At 44.7% G+C, this 26,015-nt stretch overlaps 3 protein-coding genes across 24 annotated transcripts in view; all 3 read left to right on the top strand.

Moving 5' to 3' along the window:
- The window catches only part of LOC135304237 (serpin B6-like), a 41,255-nt gene extending 38,477 nt beyond the window's left edge, over positions 1-2,778 (top strand). For all 10 annotated transcript variants that reach the window (XM_064426513.1, XM_064426488.1, XM_064426481.1 and 7 more), the window contains one exon: positions 660-2,778. In XM_064426513.1, coding sequence (XP_064282583.1) covers positions 660-1,067 — 408 coding nt within the window. In that variant the 3' untranslated portion in view covers positions 1,068-2,778. The remainder of the gene's footprint in view (positions 1-659) is intronic.
- A 788-nt stretch (positions 2,779-3,566) lies between these two features.
- LOC135304305 (serpin B6-like) lies at positions 3,567-19,059 on the top strand. Of its 6 annotated transcripts, none has more exons than XM_064426577.1 (8): positions 11,601-11,637; positions 12,211-12,301; positions 12,698-12,875; positions 13,910-14,047; positions 14,651-14,768; positions 15,098-15,240; positions 16,301-16,468; positions 17,123-19,059. In XM_064426577.1, the coding sequence occupies exons 3-8, from the start codon at positions 12,708-12,710 to the stop codon at positions 17,525-17,527; spliced, it is 1,140 nt and encodes a 379-aa protein (XP_064282647.1). In that variant the 5' UTR covers positions 11,601-11,637; positions 12,211-12,301; positions 12,698-12,707; the 3' UTR covers positions 17,528-19,059. The 6 variants fall into 6 exon arrangements, with proteins under 6 accessions (XP_064282680.1, XP_064282664.1, XP_064282673.1 ...); XM_064426585.1 differs by lacking the exon at positions 11,601-11,637 and adding an exon at positions 11,838-11,875; XM_064426570.1 differs by lacking the exon at positions 11,601-11,637 and adding an exon at positions 11,861-11,875 and having other exon boundaries at positions 12,211-12,320; positions 17,123-19,058.
- Positions 4,319-26,009, top strand: LOC135304178 (leukocyte elastase inhibitor-like). Of its 8 annotated transcripts, none has more exons than XM_064426422.1 (8): positions 8,423-8,454; positions 12,211-12,301; positions 20,552-20,729; positions 21,763-21,900; positions 22,523-22,640; positions 22,887-23,029; positions 23,910-24,077; positions 24,726-26,009. In XM_064426422.1, the coding sequence occupies exons 3-8, from the start codon at positions 20,562-20,564 to the stop codon at positions 25,119-25,121; spliced, it is 1,131 nt and encodes a 376-aa protein (XP_064282492.1). In that variant the 5' UTR covers positions 8,423-8,454; positions 12,211-12,301; positions 20,552-20,561; the 3' UTR covers positions 25,122-26,009. The 8 variants fall into 8 exon arrangements, with proteins under 8 accessions (XP_064282493.1, XP_064282492.1, XP_064282463.1 ...); XM_064426412.1 differs by lacking the exons at positions 8,423-8,454; positions 12,211-12,301 and adding exons at positions 19,365-19,502; positions 20,065-20,155; XM_064426397.1 differs by lacking the exons at positions 8,423-8,454; positions 12,211-12,301 and adding exons at positions 19,521-19,785; positions 20,065-20,155.
- Positions 26,010-26,015: the final 6 nt, after the last annotated feature.

The following is a 26,015-nucleotide window of genomic DNA, read 5'->3' as shown; positions in this document are numbered from 1 at the left end:
AGTGCCAAGACATGCTGAATCCCTCCAGGGAAGAAAGTCTGAATTGCACAGAGAGCTGCAGTTGAGTTGCAGAGCAACTGTGACTCTGGTGCTCAAGGCCATCAGAAATGTCCCTCTCGTCCCTGTCCCCAGAGTGACAGCCCCTGCTGTGTCAGTGCTGCTCAGGCTGTGTCCTGCTCCCTTGGCCAGAGGCTCTGGAAGAAGAGCTGGCCCTGCTCAGGAGCAGAGGTCAGCTGTGGTTGTGGGGAAGGCACAGTATGGTGACGATGGAATGTGGAGCGGGGGACTTTGGGTGGGCTCTTTGGGAGTCCTGTGGCCTGTCCAGTAGGTGTTCTGTGCTGGGCAGTTGGCAGGTGGTGTGTGGCTCACTGGCTGGACAGAGGCTCACAGGAAAGGGCAGGATCTCTTTTTGCTGAGGGTAGGATACAAGTTTGATGTCTTTGGCACTGTGGACGAGGAATTTATTTCTAAGATTACTTGAATCTTTTATTCTCCTATTAAAAATGAAAAGAAAACCCCCACAAGTCTTCATGTTTAATCCAGGGGAAAAACATGCAAGTTCTGGGGTATGTGAAGAAACACACAAAAATCACTGCTTTGGCTATGTAATATTGACTCAATTCTCACTGTGAATAAGTAAATTTGTGATTTTTCGGCAGCTGGAAAAAGAACTTACGTATGAGAAGCTGATGGGTTGGATCAGCCCTGAAATGATGACTTCTACAGAGGTGAATGTGTATTTGCCCAGATTTAAACTGGAAGAAGATTACAGACTTAAACCCATTCTGAGCAGCATGGGAATGCCTGATGCATTTGAGTTGCGCAAGGCAGACTTCTCAGGAATCTCACCTAGTAATGAGCTGGTGCTCTCTGAAGTGGTTCACAAATCCTTTGTGGAAGTCAATGAAGAAGGCACTGAAGCAGCTGCTGCCACAGCTGTGCTAATGTTTACAATTTCTGAAGTAATGTTCACTGAAGAATTCATAGCTGATCATCCCTTTCTCTTCTTTATCCGGCACAACAAAACTTCCAGCATTTTGTTCTGTGGCAGATTTTGCTGTCCCTAAGGAGATGTCTTGGCTGCATAGGTGCCATGACACAAATTATATAAACTTATATATCCCTAGAACAAGTTGACTCCTTTTGCACTTATTGTCTCTTTCAGCTGTGCCTGCACCCTCTTCTGTGATCCTGATCTTGGGCTTGGCAGGAATAAGGGAGCAGCTTAGACAAACAGAGCACCTGCCATGTCCAACCCCTCCTGTGCCTGTGTGCAGGGGTCTCCAGGTTCTGGCTGACACAAGAACCATCCCACTTGCTCTTGCAACACTTCTTCTGTGCTTGGCTTCACTTTTGGTGTCCAGCAGGCAGAGTCAGGCACTGAGAGCCCATGGGAGTGAAGAAGATACTTTTGCTTGTGACAAGGCTGGAGCACTTTTGTAGCTGCCCTCCCCTTTTACCTTCCAGTCTCACCCACTGAGTGCCTTGATTCATTGCCTGGAGTTTTTGGCAGCCTGTTCCAGGTATTGCTGAGGGTCTTGTGTAGATGTGGGCTTTTGGCCAACAACTGGACCTGCTCTTAGGCAAGAATGAGAATGAAAGTGTGCTTTTGTACCTAATGTCACTGTGTGAAATACAAAGCTGTGTTTTGTGTCAGGCACATACAGGCAACATTTCTATTTGTGATTGTGATATGCATGGAAACCAACCATGGCACAGTAGTGAAGACAAATTCTAATAAATAACTGAGGAAGTAAAGCATGGAAGAAGGCCTTTGAACCTATCCTTTGTTCACAATTAACCTTTATAAGTCTTAAGTTGATTTAGGAGCATTTGAATTAAAGCTTTAAGGATGTTGCTGTTTGACAGGTACTTTCTGCTTGTAGCTAAGCCTTAAAGAGTTTTGCAATAATAACCTTTTGAAGTGTAACTTCAGAATATTGCTTGTAGTAAGGATCTTTGAAACAATAGCTTTAGAATACATAAAAAGGAAAGATGCTTATCTCGACACTTTAATAAAACGGTGAAAAGCAGCTTGAGAAAGGAAGATGAACATCAACTCAAGGATTGATAGGTTTGACCAAGGGAAGCTGGCAATCACTGTTATGAGATTTCTAGTCCTTGCAATTAAAAGGTGGACCCACATCTGGAATCTGGACCTTACCATCTCGAGACTTCTTTCTTCTTTCGGAAGCTGGACCCCACCATCTAGGGATAGTCCTTTCTGGGATACATCCTGAGAAAAACTAAATCACAATAGTGTATAGAATTGTGATGTAGGAATTGGGAATAGAAACTGCTGCGAAAGCCTATGAGTACCCCTACAAATACCTGTAAGCCTCAATAATCGATGTGCAGTTGGAGGGAAGTTTCCCACTGTACCCAGTGCTGTATTGCTCTTACTTTACCTTTAATTAATAAATTGATTGCTGCTTGAATATTGGCCTAGTCAAGCTTCTCAACCTGTATTTGTGGTGAGAGCACCTTTTGTACATCATCCCAGGACACCTGTGCTTATTCCCTGTCCCCTTGCTTCTGCTTCTTTAACCAAGAATGTAACACAAGGGCACATGGTGCCTATGCAGTAATTGATTTAGAAAGCCTTGATTTTAGCTTATTTCCTTTGCTGCTGTTATATGTCAATCCTCATAATATTCTCTTAGCCATCACAGTTTACCTGTGGTATACCGAAGACAAGAGATGCAACAGCTTTTCTTCTGTTGGGATGTATTTTGTGGGTCCTGTTCCTGGAATAATAAAAGAAGTATAAGCGCTGCATGGGTCTATTTGTTCGTTTTCGATCCTAAATGGTCCGCGTATTGTTGAACCTGTGTGAGGAGGAGGAGCCTTGCGGCAGGCCCGGCGGGGCTCGCTGTCGCTGCCCGGCCCAGGCGGGCGCTGTGTCCCGGCTGTCGCCGGCCGGGCCGGGACGCGGCCGAGCGGCCTCGGCTGCGCTGGGGCTGCAGGGGCGGGAGGGGCCCGGGGCAGCCTCCGCCCTGTCCCCGCCCCGGGGCATCCAGGACACCCGTGTTTATTCCCTGTCACCTGCTTCTGGTCCTTTAACAAAGAATGTAACAGAAGGGCACATGGTGTCTATGCAATTGCTTTTCAGTCGCTTTGAGCAAAATTAAACCATTTGCGTGTGTTCTGTGACAAAGGTTCAAAGCTGCAATTAATAGTTAAGTACAGGGCTTTTCACTTGCCGTACCCCTATAAAACAGTATCTCATTGTATAAAATGCAGTTTCCTATATAAACGAGTCCTTGACTGTATCAGTCCAGCCGGACCGAGTATAAGAGAATACTGTATTGAAAGTTAAGATCCCAAGTACCTCACCTCTGTGCGCTGGTATATAATTTATGGCTTAATGGGACTGCATTATTTAAGACATATGCACACTTGGGTGTCAGTTTTAACACCATTAAGATTTAAGAACAAACTGTATTTGTTAATGCAAACTGTGATCATCAAAATGGCTTTTTTCTCGTTTACCTCATGAGAGTGCCTTATTTTCAATTACAAAATATTTAATGCTGAGCTGTTAGAACCGGCACTGGGGCGGCCCCGGGGGGAAGCGCGGAAATGCCGCCTCGGCTCCCGAGAGCGCAGCGCCCTCGGGCAGCGCGGGGCGCGCTGGAAAGGGCTCTGGCTGCGAGGCTCGCACGGGCGCTGCAGGGAAGGGAAAGTGAAGGCACCGCCGGGACATCGGTCCTGAGGTGGGCTCGGGAGCTGCTGGCGTCTTCTTTAGCACAGAGCTTGATAAAAGTCCATGGCAGAGCTGCCGTGCCGATGGTGTGTGCGCCGGAGAGAGATGACAGTGATAGCTGGAATTTGTGTGGGAGGGCAGTGCAGGAAATCCCCAAATTCTCATGCGAACTCCTCCCCGCTTTTGGGTCTGAAAGGAAGCAGCAAACCTCACAGTTCTGCTTGAAGAAGTGTGGGGAAAGGCGCTCTGTGAGTGAAATTTGTGCAAGGTCTGTGAGTCTTAAGAATTCTAACGTGAGTTTGGCTGCACAAATCCTTGCAATTTCCCGTTATATTGCAACGAATTTTTCTTTTCTGTATAGTGCCATTAACTTGGAGTGATAAGGAAAGCTGTAGATAATGTGGGGAAGAAATATGGTATTAGAATGTGCCTTATACTTGCTTGGTGTTGTGGATGTTTTTAGTTTGTTTGGAGTTCTTATTCTGGCTCTTTACGGTCTGATTGTGGCGGGTAGTTTTTTAATTTTTTGGAAAGAGAATGTTTCAGTGAAAATGAAATTCTTGCTTGCTTAGGCAAAGTCCTTCTGCTGGCCTCTCCCAGCCAGGCTGGCAGGTTTAAAATCCAGCAAGCACACGTAGAAGCAAGCTGCAGGTACCACTGAAGGTCTGTAGACTTACAGAAGGTAAGAGTTGGTAATTGTGCTGTTCAGATGTCTAACTTTGGCTCTGGTGGTCCAATAAAGGGAATTTTGTTTCTCTGTGAAGTCAAGGGAAAGTTCTTTCAGGAAGTCTTCACCGAAATGCTGTTGTGCCTGATCACTCAAAAGATGTCACACTGTATATGGATGTGATTGCAATTTAGAAGCAGAGCAGAAAGTGGTAGAATAATTCCAATGTGTAGTGTGGGATCTCAGGTCCTTGTGGCACAATTCAGTCTCCAGCGAGCTGATAATTTTCCAACATTTGCTGCCCAGTTTGTGCTGGGAAGTGTAAAAGGGAGAAACAACTGTTTTGTATTCAAATAAATTTGATCATTCTTGTTCTGTGTTTTATGTCCCAGGCTCGGAAGCATGGAAAGCCTCTGTGCAGCAAACAGCACTTTTGCTGTGGAGCTGTTAAGAAAGCTGTGTGAGAAGAGTGGGCAGAATGTGTTCTTTTCACCATTTAGTATTTCTTCTGCTTTGTCTATGGTATTGCTGGGTTCAAGAGGTGGCACTGAAGCCCAGATAAGCAAGGTAGGTCAGAATAAAGTTAAAACGAATGGCTTTTGATGGGATCATATGAGGAACAGAGTTGTCTTCCAGGGTGTGGCATGCACATGTGCTAAACTTTGTCACTGTGGTGTGAGACAGCAGAGCAGTTCCTCTTCTGTGTGTTCAAGAATAATAAATTTTCATTGTTTTTGAAAGGGGATGTTCCTTCATTACAAAATGAAGAGTTTCTTGCCTTTTCTTGTGTGGGGTTTTTTGTGTTTTTTGAGACTAATCTTCTTTAATCTGTAATTAGGATGTGCCTGGAGTGTTTTTATTGATCAGTTGGTGGCTACATAAATTATTTTTTTTTCCTTCATTGCTTGGGCAATAAAATCATATCTTACATGCTCAGAAAGGAAGTCAGACACATTAAAAATATCATAAAAATGCCACAGTCTACATTTCAAGCAGGTAACTGCAACTTGATTTATTCCTTTTTTAAAATTTTGCTCATGTGGCAAATATCTCTCGGTACGTGTTTTATGAAGGAAGTGACAATATTGAGTGCAGGATCGGTCCTTTTGCTTTGGATGTTTGCTTCCACTGCCAAGTGGAAGAGGAGTATGAACTCAGATCTTGTTTCCATGTACTTTATAAAAATTTCTCCAAAAGCTATGTGGTTTCTATGTGGTTGCTATAGTTGCAGATACCCAAAATCCATCTGAACACAGTCTGAGCTACCAGCTCTAGGTGTCCCTGCTTGGGCAGGGCTTTGTAGCAGATTGTCCCCACAGGTCCCTTCCCACCTGAGCCGTTCTGTGATCCTGTAGGGCTTGCCTTGAGGGTAGGGAAATCATCACTGCTGACTCTGCTGCTCCCTCATTTATGACTTGTGCAACATCTTGCGGGGTACATCAGATGTTATTTGCATTATAAGCTCCAGATGGGAGGTGTGCTGAAAAAATTTTTTAGCTTCCCATCACAATATTTAACTTAAATGTCATTTTAATATAAAACTGGTCACAAGTGTGTTTAGAGAAGTTAAGAACACTGCTGTGTATGTTGTCTTTGTGCAGGTGCTTTCTCTGAAGAACGCCCAGGATGCTCACAATGGGTATCAATCCCTTCTCTCTGAAATCAATGATCCAAACACCAAATACATCCTGAGGACTGCAAACCGGCTCTATGGAGAAAAGACCTTTGAGTTTCTTCCAGTAAGTAGCCATTAAATTTGTTGTGATTGTTAGGATAAAGCACTTGCTACCTCTTTCCTCTGGAGGTCAAGGCAGGCTTTGGGGTCTGCTGCCCAATGTTTCTGTGCTGAGAGCCAGGAGTGCAATAAATTTTGCCCAAGCCTGGTGTCTGAACTTGGTGGAGAATCTCCTTTTCAGTAATTTGTGTTCTGAGTGGGGAAATGATGCTAATCAGGGTAAAATCCATCAGTCTCTACACTTGAGGGTTCTGTGATCCATTCATCTGTTTGGCTGTGGGACAAATGGTTGATGTGTCTCTTAGCAAAGGTCTTATCAAGAAGCTTACAAAATCATATGTCAGGTCCCAGAAGCACAAAATAATACAAGGAAAATCACCTCTCATTATAGTCAGTGAAGTGTGGAAGTTTGTACTACTGTGCAAATGCCATAACAATATTGATTCTTCGTTCAAAAAAGTGTAATAAATCCTAGTAGGAATATGTCAGCTAGAACCTTTATAGCACTATATGAACCTGGGGAAGGAAAGCAGGCAGCATTCATTGGAGAATGTAAGGATCATCTTTGTCTGAATGAGAGTAAATGTCTTGCTGAAAATCTCTTGTGAATGTCCCTGTTAGTCATTTATAGAGTCCAGTCAGAAATCCTACCATGCTGGCCTGGAACAGATGGACTTCCTGCATGCTTGGGAGGATGCCAGAAAACAAATCAATGGCTGGGTGGAGGAAAGGACTGAAGGTGAGTGCTTTGCCCAGTTGTGTTTAATGGCAGCCATTATTTGGGTACAATCCCTGGCTATGGGACTGTGAATTCAAACCACGCAGATGCTGAGCTATTGCTGTGCCTGGTGCATCATTCTCTTCTCTTCTCTATTGTTTATTAAATGCAGACTTGATACAATCTTGGATAATAATTAGTTCCATGTCAACTTTTCAATTAATGTGTTTTTATTCTTTTTATGATAAAGTAAAATTCAGAACCTGTTGGCAGAGGGGATTCTGAATTCCCTGACCAGGCTTGTGTTGGTGAATGCCATCTATTTCAAAGGCAACTGGGAAAAGCCATTCATGAAAGTGTGTACCAGAGAGAGGCCATTCCACATTAATAAGGTATGATGTGCTAAAATTCTAAAGATACACTGTTAGGTGGATATTGTCTGAAATGACCACATTTAAGAGGAAATTGGATCTTTCAAGCAGCGTTGCCTTGGGTGGCCTGTGTGAGATTCCTTATGTCCCCTCCCTGTCACTGGAAATCTCTCTTTGCAGAGTTTCTCTGAACTTTCACATAATTACTAGAACCTTTCATATAGCACAATGACGGCTGAGGAAGATTGTGAATTTAAGTCTTCTTCAGTCAGAGCTTTCTTGCTGCATTCTTGTCCCTGAGCCAATCCAAGAAAATAAATGGAAAACATCCAAAAAGTAATGGAAAACAAATTTCCTTTGAGGACCTGTGTTCTCTGCAGTCTTGTTTTTAGAATTGCTCTTGAGGAGGACTTGGCCCCTGGCATGGGCAGGCCATGGCTGCCCCTCAGGATCCCCTGCAGCTCTGGGTTGGCCTCCAGCAGTCATGAACAAGACCTGGTGATGTGCCTTCCTTAACTCACCTGCTTGAAGCAGCCATAGAGGAAAATTGGAGCTCTCATGCCTGTCTGGAAAGTGCCCCTCCCGGTAGTGGTGAAATAAATCCAAGAATATTTAGGAGTGCTGATATAACTTTTAAATAAGGGAATGTTGATGCTTACCCCAGACCACCTCTGACTGTACTGCAGAGACTGCTGGACTGACTCAGTTCCTGCCACTTTGCTCTCTCCCTCTTGGAATGTGTTAAAAACCTGGCAGGAGAATCCAGTGACGCCGTTGCATTTTTAATTCCCAGCAGCTGTGTAAGATAAGAACCACGTTTCAAGATGCAACACCAAAAGGATACAGGGCTTATGAATAATCTCCTTTTGAGTTGTGGTGCAATATTGTGCATTGCTGCTGCACATGGCCAGGTTTTACCTTGTGCTTTCCAAAAGGTAGTGGTAGGGCTGCTGTAGATCAGTGTGAGATCAGTTCTCTCTTGTCTTAAATGTGAAATCCTAAAAGGCCATGAGTAACTTGCTGCCTGCTTCGTAGTGTGAGACCAGCAGAAAAGCTCAGCACTAACTGTTGGCATCTCTTGATGTCTAGAATGGAACCAGACATGTGCAGATGATGTTCAAGAAGGCAAATTTTAACATAAGCTACATCGGAGACTTGCAGACCAAAATCCTTGAGCTCCCCTATGTGGGTAATGAACTGAGCATGATCATCCTGCTCCCTGATGCAATCCAGGATGGATCCACAGGCTTGGAAAGAGTAAGTAGTTGAACTGAGTGCCAAGACATGCTGAATCCCTCCAGGGAAGAAAGTCTGAATTGCACAGAGAGCTGCAGTTGAGTTGCAGAGCAACTGTGACTCTGGTGCTCAAGGCCATCAGAAATGTCCCTCTTGTCCCTGTCCCCAGAGTGACAGCCCCTGCTGTGTCAGTGCTGCTCAGGCTGTGTGCTGCTCCCTTGGCCAGAGGCTCTGGAAGAAGAGCTGGCCCTGCTCAGGAGCAGAGGTCAGCTGTGGTTGTGGGGAAGGCACAGTATGGTGACGATGGAATGTGGAGAGGGGGACTTTGGGTGGGCTCTTTGGGAGTGCTGTGGCCTGTCCAGTAGGTGTTCTGTGCTGGGAGCTGGCAGGTGGTGTGTGGCTCACTGGCTGGACAGAGGCTCACAGGAAAGGGCAGGATCTCTTTTGTGCTGAGGGTGGGATACAAGTTTGGGTTCTTTGGCACTGTGGATAAGGAATTTATTCCAAAAGTTTTGTTGCATTTCCTCCCCATATTGAAAATAAAAAGGAAGAAACCCCATTAATCTCCATTATAAACCCTGGGGAAATAGTGATGCATGTTTTGTGCTTTTTGGCTCTATAACTGGCTATATTCTCATTGCAATTTAGTAAATTTGTGATTTTTGTTTAGCTTGAAAGGGAAATTACATATGAGAAGCTGATGGATTGGATCAGTCCTAAAAGGATGAGGTCTACAGAAGTGAATGTGTCTTTACCCAGATTTAAACTGGAAGAAAATTATGATCTGAAACCACTTCTGAGCAGCATGGGAATGCCTGATGCATTTGAGATGGGCAAGGCAGACTTCTCAGGAATCTCACCTGGTAATGAGCTGGTGCTCTCTGAAGTGGTTCACAAATCCTTTGTGGAAGTCAATGAAGAAGGCACTGAAGCAGCTGCTGCCACAGCAGTAGTGGTGATACCTTGCTGTGCTAGGATTGTTCCAGAATTCACTGCTGATCATCCTTTCCTCTTCTTCATCCGGCACAACAAAACTTCCAGCATTTTGTTCTGTGGCAGATTTTGCTGTCCCTAAGGAGGAGATGTCTTGGCTGCATAGGTGCCATCTCACAATGAATTTATATTTCCCTAGAACAAGTTGACTCCTTTTGCACTCATTGTCTTTTTCAGCTGTGCCTGCACCCTCTTGTGTGATCTTGATCTTGGGCTTGGCAGCAATAAGGGAGCTGCTTAGACAAACAGAGCACCTGCCATGTCCAACCCCTCCTGTGCCTGTGTGCAGAGGTCTCCAGGTTCTGGCTGACACAAGAACCATCCCACTTGCTCTTGCAACACTTCTTCTGTGCTTGGCTTCACTTTTGGTGTCCAGCAGGCAGAGTCAGGCACTGAGAGCCCATGAGAGTGAAGAAGTTACTTTTGCTTGTGACAAGGCTGGAGCACTTTTTTAGCTGCCCTCCCCTTTTACCTTCCAGTCTCACCCACTGAGTGCCTTGATTCATTGCCTGGAGCTGAAAGGAGTTTTTGGCAGCCTGTTCCAGGTATTGCTGAGCTTCTTGTGTAGATGTGGGGGTTTGGCCAACAACTGGACCAGCTCTTAGGCAAGAATGAGAATGAGAGTATGCTTTTGTACCTAATGGCCCCGTGTGAAATTCAAAGCTGTGTTTTGTGTCAGGCACATACAGGCAACTTTTCTATTTGTGATTGTGATATGCATGGAAACCAACCATGGCACAGTAGTGAAGACAAATTCTAATAAATAACTGAGGAGGTAAGGCATGGAAGAAGGCCTTTGAACCTATCCTTTGTTCACAATTAACCTTTATAAGTCTTAAGTTGATTTAGGAGCATTTGAACTAAAGCTTTAAGGATGTTGCTGTTTGACAGGTACTTTCTGCTTGTAGCTAAGCCTTAAAGAGTTTTGCAATAATAACCTTTTGAAGTGTAACTTCAGAATATTGCTTGTAGTAAGGATCTTTGAAACTATAGCTTTAGAATATGTAAAAAGGAAAGGTGCTTGTCTCGACACCTTAACAAAACAGTGAAAAGCAACTTGAGAAAGGAAGATGAACATCAACTCAAGGATTGATAGGTTCGACCAAGGGAAGCTGGCCATCACTGTTATGATATTTCTAGTCCTTGCAGTTAAAAGGTGGACCCACATCTGGAATCTGGACCTCACCAGCTGGGAGACTTCTTTCTTCTTTCGGAAGCTGGACCCCACCGTCTGGGGATACTCCTTTCTGGGATACATCCTGAGAAAAACTAAATCACAATAGTGTATAGAATTGTGATGTAGGAATTGGGAATAGAAACTGCTGAGAAAGCTTATGAGTACCCCTACAAATACCTGTAAGCCTCAATAGTAGATGTGCAGTTGGAGGGAAAACTTTCCCACTGTACCCAGTGCTGTATTGCTCATACTTTACCTTTAATTAATAAATTGATTGCTGCTTGAATATTGGCCTAGTCAAGCTTCTCAACCTGTATTTGTGGTGAGAGCACCTTTTGTACATCATCCCAGGACACCTGTGCTTATTCCCTGTCCCCTTGCTTCTGCTTCTTTAACCAAGAATGTAACACAAGGGCACATGGTGCCTATGCAGTAATTGATTTAGAAAGCCTTGATTTTAGCTTATTTCCTTTGCTGCTATTATATGTCAATCCTCATAATATTCTCTTAGCCATCACAGTTTACCTGTGGTATACCGAAGACAAGAGATGCAACAGCTTTTCTTCTGTTGGGATGTATTTTGTGGGTCCTGTTCCTGGAATAATAAAAGAAGTATAAGCGCTGCATGGGTCTATTTGTTCGTTTTCGATCCTAAATGGTCCGCGTATTGTTGAACCTGTGTGAGGAGGAGGAGCCTTGCGGCAGGCCCGGCGGGGCTCGCTGTCGCTGCCCGGCCCAGGCGGGCGCTGTGTCCCGGCTGTCGCCGGCCGGGCCGGGACGCGGCCGAGCGGCCTCGGCTGCGCTGGGGCTGCGGGGGCGGGAGGGGCCCGGGGCAGCCTCCGCCCTGTCCCCGCCCCGGGGCATCCCCGGCACTGGGGCGGCCCCGGGGGAAGCGCGGAAATGCCGCCTCGGCTCCCGAGAGCGCAGCGCCCTCGGGCAGCGCGGGGTGCGCTGGAAAGGGCTCTGGCTGCGAGGCTCGCACGGGCGCTGCAGGGAAGGGAAAGTGAAGGCACCGCCGGGACATCGGTCCTGAGGTGGGCTCGGGAGCTGCTGGCGTCTTCCTTAGCACCGAGCTTGATAAAAGTCCATGGCAGAGCTGCCGTGCCGATGGTGTGTGCGCCGCAGAGAGATGACAGTGATAGCTGGAGTTTGTGTGGGAGGGCAGTGCAGGAAATCCCCAAATTCTGATGCGAACTCCTCCCCGCTTTTGGGTCTGAAAGGAAGCAGCAAACCTCACAGTTCTGCTTGAAGAAGTGTGGGGAAAGGCGCTGAGTGAGTGAAATTTGTGGGATGTGCAGGGTCTGTGGGTCTGAAGAACTTAACATGGGTTTGGCAGCACAAATCCTTGCAATTTCCTGTTACATTGCCGCGATTTTTTTTTCTAAAGAAATACATTGCCATTAGCTTGGAGTGATAAGCAAAGTTGTTGATAATGTGGGGAAGAAATATGGTATTATAATGTGCCTTATACTTGCTTGGTGTTGTGGATGTTTTTAGTTTGTTTGGAGTTCTAATTCTGGTTCTTTTCAGTCTGATTGTGGCAGGTAGTTTTTTTAATTTTTTGGAAAGAGAATGTTTCAGTGAAAATGAAATTCTTGCTTGTTTAGGCAAAGTACTTCTGCTGCCTTCTCCCAGCCTGGCTGGCAGGTTTAAAACCCATCGTGCACACGTAGAAGCAAGCTGCAGGTACCACTGAAGGTCTGTAGACTTACAGAAGGTAAGAGTTGGTAATTGTGCTGTTCAGATGTCTAACTTTGGCTCTGGTGGTCCAATAAAGGGAATTTTGTTTCTCTGTGAAGTCAAGGGAAAGTTCTTTCAGGAAGTCTTCACCGAAATGCTGTTGTGCCTGATCACTCAAATGATGTCACACTGTATATGGATGTGATTGCAATTTAGAAGCAGAGCAGAAACTGGTAGAATAATTCCAATGTGTAGTGTGGGATCTCAGGTCCTTGTGGCACAAATCAGTCTCCAGCGAGCTGATAATTTTCCAACATTTGCTGCCCAGTTTGTGCTGGGAAGTGTAGAAGGGGGAAACAACTGTTTTGTATTCAAATAAATTTGATCATTCTTGTTCTGTGTTTTATGTCCCAGGCTTGGAAGCATGGAAAGCCTCTGTGCAGCAAACAGCACTTTTGCTGTGGAGCTGTTAAGAAAGCTGTGTGGGAAGAAGAGTGGGCAGAATGTGTTCTTTTCACCATTTAGTATGTCTTCTGCTTTGTCTATGGTTTTGCTGGGTTCAAGAGGTGGCACTGAAGCCCAGATAAGCAAGGTAGGTCAGAATAAAGTTAAAACGAATGGCTTTTGATGGGATCATATGAGGAACAGAGTTGTCTTCCAGGGTGTGACACGCACGTGTGCTAAACTTTGTCACTGTGGTGTGAGACAGCAGAGCAGTTCCTCTTCTGTGTGTTCAAGAATAATCAATTTTCATTGTTTTTGAAAGGGGATGTTCCTTCATTATAAAATGATGAGTTTCTTGCCTTTTCTCGTGTGGGGTTTTTTGTTTTTGAGACTAATCTTCTTTAATCTGTAATTAGGATGTACCTGGAGTGTTTTTATTGATCACTTGGTGGCTACATAAATTATTTTTTTTTCCTTCATTGCTTGGGCAAAAAAATCGTATCTTACATGCTCAGAAAGGAAGTCAGACACATTAAAAATATCATAAAAATGCCACAGTCTACATTTCAAGCAGGTAACTGCAACTTGATTTATTCCTTTTTTAAAATTTTTGTCAAGTGGCAAATATCTCTCAGTATGTGTTTTATGAAGGAAGTGACAATATTGAGTGCAGGACCGGTCCTTTTGCTTTGGATGTTTGCTTCCACTGTTGCCAAGTGGAAGAGGAGTATGAACTCAGATCTTGTTTCCATGTACTTTATAATAATTTCTCCAAAATCTATGTGGTTTCCATGTGGTTGCTATAGTTGCAGATACCCAAAATCCATCTGAACACAGTCTGAGCTACCAGCTCTAGGTGTCCCTGCTTGGGCAGGGCTTTGTAGCAGATTGTCCCCACAGATCCCTTCCCACCTGAGCCGTTCTGTGATCCTGTAGGGCTTGCCTTGAGGGTAGGGAAATCAGCACTGCTGACTCTGCTGCTCCCTCATTTATGGCTTGTGCAACATCTTGCGGGGTACATCCGATATGACTTGCATGATAAGCTCCAGATGGGAGGTGTGCTGAAAAAATTTTTTAGCTTCCCAGCACAATATTTAACTTAAATGTCATTTTAATATAAAACTGGTCACAAGTGTGTTTAGAGAAGTTAAGGACACTGCTGTGGATGTTGTCTTTGTGCAGGTGCTTTCTCTGAAGAACGCCCAGGATGCTCACAATGGGTATCAATCCCTTCTCTCTGAAATCAATGATCCAAACACCAAATACATCCTGAGGACTGCAAACCGGCTCTATGGAGAAAAGACCTTTGAGTTTCTTCCAGTAAGTTGCCATTAAATTTGTTGTGATTGTTAGGATAAAGCACTTGCTACCTCTTTCCTCTGGAGGTCAAGGCAGGCTTTGGGGTCTGCTGCCCAATGTTTCTGTGCTGAGAGCCAGGAATGCAGTAGATTCTGCCCAAGCCTGGTGTCTGAACTTGGTGGGGAATCTCCTTTTAAATAATTTGTGTACTGAGTGGGGAAATGATGCTAATCAGGGTAAAATCCATCAGTCTCTACTCTTGAGGATTCTGTGATCCCTTCATCTATTTGGCTGTGGGACAAATGGTTGATGTATCTCTTAGCAAAGGTCTTATCAAGAAGCTCACAAAATCATACATCTGGTCCCAGAAACACAAAATAATACAAGGAAAATCACCTCTCATTATAGTCAGTGAAGTGTAGAAGTTTGTACTACTGTGCAAATGCCATAACAATATTGATTCTTCGTTCAAAAAAGTGTAATAAATCCTAGTAGGAATATGTCAGCTAGAACCTTTATAGCACTATATGAACCTGGGGAAGGAAAGCAGGCAGCATTCATTGGAGAATGTAAGGATCATCTTTGTCTGAGTGAGACTAAATCTCTTGTGAACGTCCCTGTTAGTCATTTATAGAGTCCAGTCAGAAATTCTACCATGCTGGCCTGGAACAGATGGACTTCCTGCATGCTTGGGAGGATGCCAGAAAACAAATCAATGGCTGGGTGGAGGAAAGGACTGAAGGTGAGTGCTTTGCCAAGTGCCCAGTTGTGTTTAATGGCAGCCATTATTTGGGTAAAATCCCTGGCTATGGGATTGTGACTTCAAACCACTCAGATGCTGAGCTATTGCTGTGCCTGGTGCATAATTCTCTTCTCTTCTCTTCTCTTCTCTTCTCTTCTCTTCTCTTCTCTTCTCTTCTCTTCTCTTCTCTTCTCTTCTCTTCTCTTCTCTTCTCTTCTCTTCTCTTCTCTTCTCTATTGTTTATTAAATGCAGACTTGATGCAATCTTGGATAATCATTAGTTCCATGTCAACTTTTCAATTAATGTTTTTATTCTTTTTATGATAAAGGTAAAATTCAGAACCTGTTGGCAGAGGGGATTCTGAATTCCCTGACCAGGCTTGTGTTGGTGAATGCCATCTATTTCAAAGGCAACTGGGAAAAGCCATTCAGGAAATCGAGTACCAGAGAGAGGCCATTCCACATTAATAAGGTATGATGTGCTAAAATTCTGACAATACACTGTTAGGTGGATATTGTCTGAAATGACCACATTTAAGAGGAAATTGGATCTTTCAAGCAGCGTTGCCTTGGGTGGCCTGTGTGAGATTCCTTATGTCCCCTCCCTGTCACTGGCAGTCTCTCTTTGCAGAGTTTCTCTGAACTTTCACATAATTACTAGAACCTTTCATATAGCACAACGACAGCTGAGGAAGATTATGAATTTAAGTTTTCTTCAGTCAGAGCTTTCTTGCTGCATTCCTGCCCCTGAGCCAATCCAAGAAAATAAATGGAAAACATCCAAACAGTAATGGAAAACAAATTTCCTTTGAGGACCTGTGTTCTCTGTAGTATTGTTTTTAGAATTGCTCTTGAGGAGGACTTGGCCCCTGGCATGGGCAGGCCATGGCTGCCCCTCAGGATCCCCTGCAGCTCTGGGTTGGCCTCCAGCAGTCATGAACAGGACCTGGTGATGTGCCTTCCTTAACTCACCTGCTTGAAGCAGCCATAGAGGAAAATTGGAGCTCTCATGCCTGTCTGGAAAGTGCCCCTCCCGGTAGTGGTGAAATAAATCCAACAATATTTGAGAGTGCTGATATAACTTTTAAATAAGGGAATGTTGATGCTTACCCCAGACCACCTCTGACTGTACTGCAGAGACTGCTGGACTGACTCAGTTCCTGCCACTTTGCTCTCGCCCTCTTGCAATGTGTTAAAAAGCTGCCAAAGAGAAAATGTTACATTTTTAATTCCCAGCAGCTGTGTAAGATAAGAACCACGTTTCAAGATGCAACACCAAAAGGATACAGGGCTTATGAATAATCTCCTTTTGAGTTGTGGTGCAATACTGTGCATTGCTGCTACACATGGCCAGGTTTTACCCTGTGCTTTCCAAAAGGTAGTGGTAGGGCTGCTGTAGATCAGTGTGAGATCAGTTCTCTCTTGTCTTAAATGTGAAATCCTAAAAGGCCATGAGTAACTTGCTGCCTGATTCGTAGTGTGAGACCAGCAGAGAAGCTCAGCACTAACTGTTGGCATCTCTTGATGTCTAGAATGAAACCAGACCTGTGCAGATGATGTTCAAGGAGGCCAATTTTAACATGACCTACATTGGGGACTTCCAGACCAAAATCCTTGAGCTCCCCTATGTGGGTAATGAACTGAGCATGATCATCCTGCTCCCTGATGCAATCCAGGATGGATCCACAGGCCTGGAAAGAGTAAGTAGTTGAGCTGAGTGCCAAGACATGCTGAATCCCTCCAGGGAAGAAAGTCTGAATTGCACAGAGAGCTGCAGTTCAGTTACAGAGCAACTGTGACTCTGGTGCTCAAGGCCATCAGAAATGTCCCTCTTGTCCCTGTCCCCAGAGTGACAGCCCCTGCTGTGTCAGTGCTGCTCAGGCTGTGTGCTGCTCCCTTGGCCAGAGGCTCTGGAAGAAGAGCTGGCCCTGCTCAGGAGCAGAGGTCAGCTGTGGTTGTGGGGAAGGCACAGTATGGTGATAATGGAATGTGGAGCGGGGGACTTTGGGTGGGCTCTTGGGAAGTCCTGTGGCCTGTCCAATAGGTGTTCTGTGCTGGGAGCTGGCAGGTGGTGTGTGGCTCACTGGCTGGACAGAGGCTCACAGGAAAGGGCAGGATCTCTTTTGTGGTGGGGGTCAGATGCAAGGTTGGGGTCTTTGGCACTGTGGACAAGGAATTTATTCCAAAAGTTTTGTTGCGTTATCTGCCCATAATGAAAATAAAACGGAAAAAAACCCAAAACATTAACCTTCATTATAATATCTGGGGAAATAGTGATGCATATTATGTGCTTTCTGGCTCTAAAATTTGCTATATTCTCATTGTAATTAAGTAAATTTGTGATTTTTGTTTAGCTTGAAAGGGAACTTACACATGAGAAGCTGATGGATTGGATCAGTCCTAAAAGGATGAGGTCTACAGAAGTGATTGTGTCTTTACCCAGATTTAAACTGGAAGAAAATTATGATCTGAAACCACTTCTGAGCAGCATGGGAATGCCTGATGCATTTGAGATGGGCAAGGCAGACTTCTCAGGAATCTCACCTGGTAATGATCTGGTGCTCTCTGAAGTTGTTCACAAATCCTTTGTGGAAGTCAATGAAGAAGGCACTGAAGCAGCTGCTGCCACAGCAGCAGTGTTTCAGTTTCTTTGTGCTAGGATTGTTCCAGAATTCACTGCTGATCATCCTTTCCTCTTCTTCATCCGGCACAACAAAACTTCCAGCATTTTGTTCTGTGGCAGATTTTGCTGTCCCTAAGGAGGAGATGTCTTGGCTGCATAGGTGCCATCACAAATTATATAAACTTATATATCCCTAGAACAAGTTGACTCCTTTTGCACTCATTGTCTCTTTCTGCTGGGCCTGCACCCTCTTGTGTGATCTTGATCTTGGGCTTGGCAGCAATAAGGGAGCAGCTTAGGCAAACAGAGCACCTGCCATGTCCAACCCCTCCTGTGCCTGTGTGCAGAGGTCTCCAGGTTCTGGCTGACACAAGAACCATCCCACTTGCTCTTGCAACACTTCTTCTGTGCTTGGCTTCACTTTTGGTGTCCAGCAGGCAGAGTCAGGCACTGAGAGCGCATGGGAGTGAAGAAGTTACTTTTGCTTGTGACAAGGCTGGAGCACTTTTGTAGCTGCCCTCCCCTTTTACCTTCCAGTCTCACCCATTGAGTGCCTTGATTCATTGCCTGGAGCTGAAAGGAGTTTTTGGCAGCCTGTTCCAGGTATTGCTGAGGGTCTTGTGTAGATGTGGGCTTTTGGCCAACAACTGGACCAGCGTTTAGGCAAGAATGAGAATGAAAGTGTGCTTTTGTACCTAATGTCACTGTGTGAAATACAAAGCTGTGTTTTGTGTCAGGCACATACAGGCAACATTTCTATTTGTGATTGTGATATGCATGGAAACCAACCATGGCACAGTAGTGAAGACAAATTCTAATAAATAACTGAGGAAGTAAAGCATGGAAGAAGGCCGTTGAACCTATCCTTTGTTCACAATTAACCTTTATATGTCTTAAGTTGATTTAGGAGCATTTGAACTAAAGCTTTAAGGATGTTGCTGTTTGACAGGTACTTTCTGCTTGTAGCTAAGCCTTAAAGAGTTTTGCAATAATAACCTTTTGAAGTGTAACTTCAGAATATTGCTTGTAGTAAGGATCTTTGAAACTATAGCTTTAGAATACATAAAAAGGAAAGATGCTTGTCCCGACACCTTAACAAAACAGTGAAAAGCAGCTTGGGAAAGGAAGATGAACATCAACTCAAGGATTGAAAGGTTCGACCAAGGGAAGCTGGCCATCACTGTTATGAGATTTCTAGTCCTTGCAGTTCAAAGTGGACCCACATCTGGAATCTGGACCTTACCAGCTGGGAGACTTCTTTCTTCTTTAGGAAGCTGGACCCCACCATCTAGGGATAGTCCTTTCTGGGATACATCCTGACAAAAACTAAATCACAATAGTGTATAGAATTGTGATGTAAAAATTTGGAATTGAAACTGCTGAGAAAACTTATGAGTACCCCTATAAATATCTGTAAGCCCCAACTATCGGTGTGCAGTTGGAGGGAAAACTTCCCCACTGTATTCAGTGCTGTATTGCTCATACTTTACCTTATTAACTAATAAATTGTTTCCTGCTTGAATATTGGCCTAGTCAAGCTTCTCATTTATAACACTACTGTTATATGTTTATCATAATAATAGGCTCTTAGACACCACAGTTTATCAGTGGTATACCGAAGACAAAGATGCAACAGCTTTACTTCTACTGGGATGTGTTTGTGTGTCCTGTTCCTGGAATAATAAAAGAAGTATAAGCACTGCGTGGGTGTTTTTCTCCTTTTCAGGGCTAATTTTACACGTATTTGTGGGGCTGTGTCAGGAGGAGGAGCCTTGCGGCAGGCCCGGCGGGGCTCGCTGTCGCTGCCCGGCCCAGGCGGGCGCTGTGTCCCGGCTGTCGCCGGCCGGGCCGGGACGCGGCCGAGCGGCCTCGGCTGCGCTGGGGCTGCGGGGGCGGGAGGGGCCCGGGGCAGCCTCCGCCCTGTCCCCACCCCGGAGCATCCCCGGCACTGGGGCGGCCCCGGGGGGAAGCGCGGAAATGCCGCCTCGGCTCCCGAGAGCGCAGCGCCCTCGGGCAGCGCGGGGTGCGCTGGAAAGGGCTCTGGCTGCGAGGCTCGCACGGGCGCTGCAGGGAAGGGAAAGTGAAGGCACCGCCGGGACATCGGTCCTGAGGTGGGCTCGGGAGCTGCTGGCGTCTTCTTTAGCACAGAGCTTGATAAAAGTCCATGGCAGAGCTGCCGTGCCGATGGTGTGTGCGCCGCAGAGAGATGACAGTGATAGCTGGGATTTGTGTGGGAGGGCAGTGCAGGAAATCCCCAAATTCTGATGCGAACTCCTCCCCGCTTTTGGGTCTGAAAGGAAGCAGCAAACCTCACAGTTCTGCTTGAAGAAGTGTGGGGAAAGGCGCTCTGTGAGTGAAATTTGTGCAGGGTCTGTGACTCTGAAGAATTCTAACGTGAGTTTGGCTGCACAAATCCTTGCAATTTCCCGTTATATTGCAACGAATTTTTCTTTTCTATATAGTGCCATTAACTTGGAGTGATAAGGAAAGTTGTAGATAATGTGGGGAAGAAATATGGTATTATAATGTGCCTTATATTTGCTTGGTGTTGTGGATGTTTTTAGTTTGTTTGGAGTTCTTATTCTGGTTCTTTACGGTCTGATTGTGGTGGGTAGTTTTTTAATTTTTTGGAATGAGAATGTCTCAGTGAAAATGAAATTCTTGCTTGTTTAGGCAAAGTCCTTCTGCTAGCTTCTCCCAGCCTGGCTGGCAGGTTTAAAACCCATCGTGCACACATAGAAGCAAGCTGCAGGTACCACTGAAGGTCTTTAGACTTACAGAATGTAAGAGTTGGTAATTGTGCTGTTCAGATGTCTAACTTTGGCTCTGGTGGTCCAATAAAGGGAATTTTGTTTCTCTGTGAAGTCAAGGGAAAGTTCTTTCAGGAAGTCTTCACCGAAATGCTGTTGTGCCTGATCACTCAAAAGATGTCACACTGTATATGGATACGATTGCAATTTAGAAGCAGAGCAGAAACTGGTAGAATAATTCCAATGTGTAGTGTGGGATCTCAGGTGCTTGTGGCACAATTCAGTCTCCAGTGAGCTGATAATTTTCCAACCTTTGCTGCCCAGTTTGTGCTGGGAAGTGTAAAAGGGAGAATCAACTGTTTTGTATTCAAATAAATTTGATCATTCTTGTTCTGTGTTTTATGTCGCAGGCTCGGAAGCATGGAAAGCCTCTGTGCAGCAAACAGCACTTTTGCTGTGGAGCTGTTAAGAAAGCTGTGTGAGAAGAAGAGTGGGCAGAATGTGTTCTTTTCACCATTTAGTATTTCTTCTGCTTTGTCTATGGTTTTGCTGGGTTCAAGAGGTGGCACTGAAGCCCAGATAAGCAAGGTAGGTCAGAATAAAGTTAAAACGAATGGCTTTTGATGGGATCATATGAGGAACAGAGTTGTCTTCCAGGGTGTGGCATGCACATGTGCTAAACTTTGTCACTGTGGTGTGAGACAGCAGAGCAGTTCCTCTTCTGTGTGTTCAAGAATAATCAATTTTCATTGTTTTTGAAAGGGGATGTTCCTTCATTATAAAATGAAGAGTTTCATGCCTTTTCTTGCGTGGGGTTTTTTGTGGTTTTTGGGACTAATATTCTTTAATCTGTAATTAGGATGTACCTGGAGTGTTTTTATTGATCACTTGGTGGCTACATAAATTATTTTTTTTTCCTTCATTGCTTGGGCAATAAAATCGTATCTTACATGCTCAGAAAGGAAGTCAGGCACATTAAAAATATCATAAAAATGCCACAGTCTACATTTCAAGCAGGTAACTGTAACTTGATTTATTCCTTTTTTAAAATTTTGCTTAAGTGGCAAATATCTCTCAGTATGTTTTTTATGTAGGAAGTGACAATATTGAGTGCAGGACTGGTCCTGTTGTTTTGGATGTTTGCTTCCACTGCCAAGTGGAAGAGGAGTATGAACTCAGATCTTGTTTCCATGTACTTTATAATAATTTCTCCAAAATCTATGTGGTTTCCATGTGGTTGCTATAGTTGCAGATACCCAGAATCCATCTGGACACAGTCTGAGCTACCAGCTCTAGGTGTCCCTGCTTGGGCAGGGCTTTGTAGCAGATTGTCCCCACAGATCCCTTCCCACCTGAGCCGTTCTCTGATCCTGTAGGGCTTGCCTTGAGGGTAGGGAAATCAGCACTGCTGACTCTGCTGCTCCCTAATTTATGGCTTGTGCAACATCTTGCTGGGTACATCAGATATGACTTGCATGATAAGCTCCAGATGGGAGGTGTGCTGAAAAAATTTTTTAGCTTCCCATCACAATATTTAACTTAAATGTCATTTTAATATAAAACTGGTCACAAGTGTGTTTAGAGAAGTTAAGGACACTGCTGTGATGTTGTCTTTGTGCAGGTGCTTTCTCTGAAGAACGCCCAGGATGCTCACAATGGGTATCAATCCCTTCCCTCTGAAATCAATGATCCAAACACCAAATACATCCTGAGGACTGCAAACCGGCTCTATGGAGAAAAGACCTTTGAGTTTCTTCCAGTAAGTAGCCATTAAATTTGTTGTGATTGTTAGGATAAAGCACTTGCTACCACTTTCCTCTGGAGATCAAGGCAGGCTTTGGGGCTTGCTTCCCTGTGTTTCTGTGCTGAGAGCCAGGAGTGCAATAGATTCTGCCCAAGCCTGGTGTCTGAACTTGGTGGAGAGTCTCCTTTTAAATAATTTGTGTTCTGAGTGGGGAAGTGATGCCGAGAGGGGTAAAATCCATCAGTCTCTAAAATTGAGTGTTCTGTGTTCCCTTCATCTGTTTGGCTGTGGGACAAATGGTTGATGCATCTCCTAGCAAAGGTGTTATAAAGAAGCTTATAAACTCATATGTCATGTCCCAGAAGTACAAAATAAATACAATGAAAAATCACCTCTCATTATAGTCAGTGAAGTGTAGAAGTTTGTACTACAGTGCATAAGCCATATCACTCATATTGATTGCTAGTTCAATGAAGTGTTGCAAGTCCTAGTGGGAACTCGTCAGAAAGAATGTTAATGGCTCTATATGAAGCTGGGGAATGAAAGCTGGCAGATTTCCTTGGAGAATGTAAGGATCACCTTTGTCTGAATGAGAGTAAATCTCTTGCTGAAAATCTGTTGTGAATGTCCCTGTTAGTCATTTATAGAGTCCAGTCAGAAATCCTACCATGCTGGCCTGGAACAGATGGACTTCCTGCATGCTTGGGAGGATGCCAGAAAACAAATCAATGGCTGGGTGGAGGAAAGGACTGAAGGTGAGTGCTTTACTCAGTTCCCAGTTCTGTTTAATGGGAATTAACAATTACCCATTGTTCGGAAAAACAACCAATTCAGGATGTAGGATTGTGAATTCAAACAACTCAAATGAAAAGGTATTACTCTCTGTCTGGTATATAATTCTCTTTCTTGTTTATTAATTGTAGAGTAGGTACTATCTTGGGTAATAATTAGATCCATGTCAACCTATAAAATAATGTGGGATTTTTGTTTGTATGATAAAGGTAAAATTCAGAACCTGTTGGCAGAGGGGATTCTGGATTCCCTGACCAGGCTTGTGTTGGTGAATGCCATCTATTTCAAAGGCAACTGGGAAAAGCCATTCAGGAAAGCGAGTACCAGAGAGAGGCCATTCCACATTAATAAGGTATGATGTGCTAAAATGCTGACAATCTTTGCTGAGTTTCTCTGAACTTTCACATAATTACTTGAACCTTTCACAGAGCACAAAGACAGCTAAGAAAATTGTGAATTTCAGTGTTTTTCAGTCAGAGCTTCCTTGCTGAAATTCTGTCCCTGAACCAATCCAAATTCAATGGAAAACAAATTTCTTTGAGGATCTGCTCAGCAGTTTTGCTGTTAGTAGTAGATCAGTGCTCTTGAGGAGGACTTGGCCCTTGGCATGGGGGGCTCTTTGCAGTTCTGAGTTGGCGTCCAGGGATTCTGAACCTGGTTCATGGTGATGTGCCTTCCTTAACTCACCTGCCTGAAGCAACCATTGTGGAAAATGGAAGCCCTCATGCCTGTATGGAAACTGTCCCTCCCCACAGTGGTCAAATAAGTCACAGACTATTTGAAAGTGCTGATATAACATTTAGATAAGGGAATGTTTCTGCTTTCCAAAACACTGTCTCACACAGCACTTCAGACATGGCTGGGCTGACTTGGTTCCTGACACCTTGGTCCCTGCCTCCAGGAATGTGTTGAAAAGCTGGCAGGAGCATCCAGAGACACTGTTGCATTTTGTATTCCTTGCAGGTGTGCAAGATTAGAACCAGCTTTCAAGATGCAACACCAAACGCATAAAGGGCTGATGAGCTAATATCGGCTTCTTTTGAGTTGTTATGGAATATCATGCATTGTTTTTACCTTGTGCTTTCCAAAAGGTAGTGGTAGGGCTGCACGCTGTGGTGTGTGATCAGTTCTTGGACAAATCCTAAAAGGCCAAGAGTAACTTGCTGCCTGCTTCGTAGTGTGAGATCAGCACAGAAGCTCAGCACTAACTGTTGGCATCTCTTGATGTCTAGAATGAAACCAGACCTGTGCAGATGATGTTCAAGAAGGCAAATTTTAACATAAGCTACATGGGAGACTTGCAGACCAAAATCCTTGAGCTCCCCTATGTCGGTAATGAATTGAGCATGATCATCCTGCTCCCTGATGCAATCCAGGATGGATCCACAGGCCTGGAAAGAGTAAGTAGTTGAGCTGAGTGCCAAGACATGCTGAATCCCTCCAGGGAAGAAAGTCTGAATTGCACAGAGAGCTGCAGTTCAGTTACAGAGCAACTGTGACTCTGGTGCTCAAGGCCATCAGAAATGTCCCTCTTGTCCCTGTCCCCAGAGTGACAGCCCCTGCTGTGTCAGTGCTGCTCAGGCTGTGTGCTGCTCCCTTGGCCAGAGGCTCTGGAAGAAGAGCTGGCCCTGCTCAGGAGCAGAGGTCAGCTGTGGTTGTGGGGAAGGCACAGTATGGTGATGATGGAATGTGGAGAGGGGGACTTTGGGTGGGCTCCTTGGGAGTGCTGTGGCCTGTCCAGTAGGTGTTCTGTGCTGGGAGCTGGCAGGTGGTGTGTGGCTCACTGGCTGGACAGAGGCTCACAGGAAAGGGCAGGATCTCTTTTGTGCTGAGGGTTGGATACAAGTTTGATGTCTTTGGCACTGTGGACAAGGAATTTATTCCAAAAGTTTTGTTGCATTTCCTCCCCATATTGAAAATAAAAAGGAAAAAATCCATTAACCTCCATTATAAACTCTTGGGAAATAGTGATGCATGTTTTGTGCTTTTTGGCTCTATAAGTGGCTATATTCTCACTGTAATTAAGTAAATTTGTGATTTTTGTTTAGCTTGAAAGGGAAATTACATATGAGAAGCTGATGGGTTGGATCAGTCCTAAAAGGATGAGGTCTACAAAACTGAGGGTGTCTTTACCCAGATTTAAACTGGAAGAAAATTATGATCTGAAACCACTTCTGAGCAGCATGGGAATGCCTGATGCATTTGAGATGGGCAAGGCTGACTTCTCAGGAATCTCACCTGGTAATGAGCTGGTGCTCTCTGAAGTGGTTCACAAATCCTTTGTGGAAGTCAATGAAGAAGGCACTGAAGCAGCTGCTGCCACAGCTGCCATGATTGGGAAGAGCTTTAGTCCAGAATTCACTGCTGATCATCCTTTCCTCTTCTTCATCCGGCACAACAAAACTTCCAGCATTTTGTTCTGTGGCAGATTTTGTTGTCCCTAAGGAGGAGGAGATGTCTTGGCTGCATAGGTGCCATCACACAATACATTTAAATTTCCCTAGAACATGGTGGCTCCTTTTGCACTCATTGTCTCTTTCAGCTGGGCCTGCACCCTCTTCTGTGATCTTCATCTTGGGTTTGGCAGGAATAAAGGAGCTGCTTAGACAAACAGAGCACCTGCCATGTCCAACCCCTCCTGTGCCTGTGTGCAGAGGTCTCCAGGTTCTGGCTGACACAAGAACCATCCCACTTGCTCCATGAGTGCTTCTTCTGTGCTTGGCTTCACTTTTGGTGTCCAGCAGGCAGAGTCAGGCACTGAGAGCCCATGGGAGTGAAGAAGTTACTTTTGCTTGTGACAAGGCTGGAGCACTTTTGTAGCTGCCCTCCTGTTTTACCTTCCAGTCTCACCCATTGAGTGCCTTGATTCATTGCCTGGAGCTGAAAGGAGTTTTTGGCAGCCTGTTCCAGGTATTGCTGAACATCCTGCATAAATGTGGGCTTTTGGCTAACAACTGGACCAGCTCTTAGGCAGGAATGGGAATGAAAGTATGCTTTTGTAGCAGATGTCCCTGTGAGGTATTTCTGGTGTATCTTTGTTTCATCACTTCAGGACACCTGTGTTTATTCCCTGTCACCTGGTTCTGGTCCTTTAAAAAAGAATGTAACAGAAGGGCAGATGGTGCCTATGCAATATTTGAATGACACAACCTTGCTTGTAATTTGTTTGGGGTTTTTTTTTTGTTTTTTCCTACTCTTATATGGTTATCCTAATAATATTTTCTTAAACACCATATTTACCTGTTTAATACCAAAGACAGAGATGCAGTAGCTTTTCTTCTATTGGGATTGTGGGTCCTGTTCCTGGAATAATAAAAGAAGTATAAGCGCTGCATGGG

The sequence above is a fragment of the Passer domesticus genome, chromosome 1 (assembly GCF_036417665.1).
Source record: "Passer domesticus isolate bPasDom1 chromosome 1, bPasDom1.hap1, whole genome shotgun sequence".
NCBI lineage: Eukaryota > Metazoa > Chordata > Aves > Passeriformes > Passeridae > Passer > Passer domesticus.
The sequence above is the reverse complement of the archived record's forward strand: the minus strand, read 5'-3'. Positions and strand labels throughout refer to the sequence as shown.

Bases quoted from the DNA above. Each gene is read 5' to 3' on its own strand.
- LOC135304305 (XM_064426610.1), top strand. From the start codon at position 3,583: ATGCCGCCTCGGCTCCCGAGAGCGCAGCGCCCTCGGGCAGCGCGGGGC. The intron at 6,852-7,076 runs GTGCTTTGCCCA...TTTATGATAAAG, and splicing joins GAGGAAAGGACTGAAGGTGA to TAAAATTCAGAACCTGTTGG. The intron at 7,219-8,286 runs GTATGATGTGCT...CTTGATGTCTAG, and splicing joins GGCCATTCCACATTAATAAG to AATGGAACCAGACATGTGCA.
- LOC135304178 (XM_064426385.1), top strand. From the start codon at position 19,369: ATGCCGCCTCGGCTCCCGAGAGCGCAGCGCCCTCGGGCAGCGCGGGGT. The intron at 20,730-21,762 runs GTAGGTCAGAAT...GTCTTTGTGCAG, and splicing joins CTGAAGCCCAGATAAGCAAG to GTGCTTTCTCTGAAGAACGC. The intron at 23,030-23,909 runs GTATGATGTGCT...CTTGATGTCTAG, and splicing joins GGCCATTCCACATTAATAAG to AATGAAACCAGACCTGTGCA.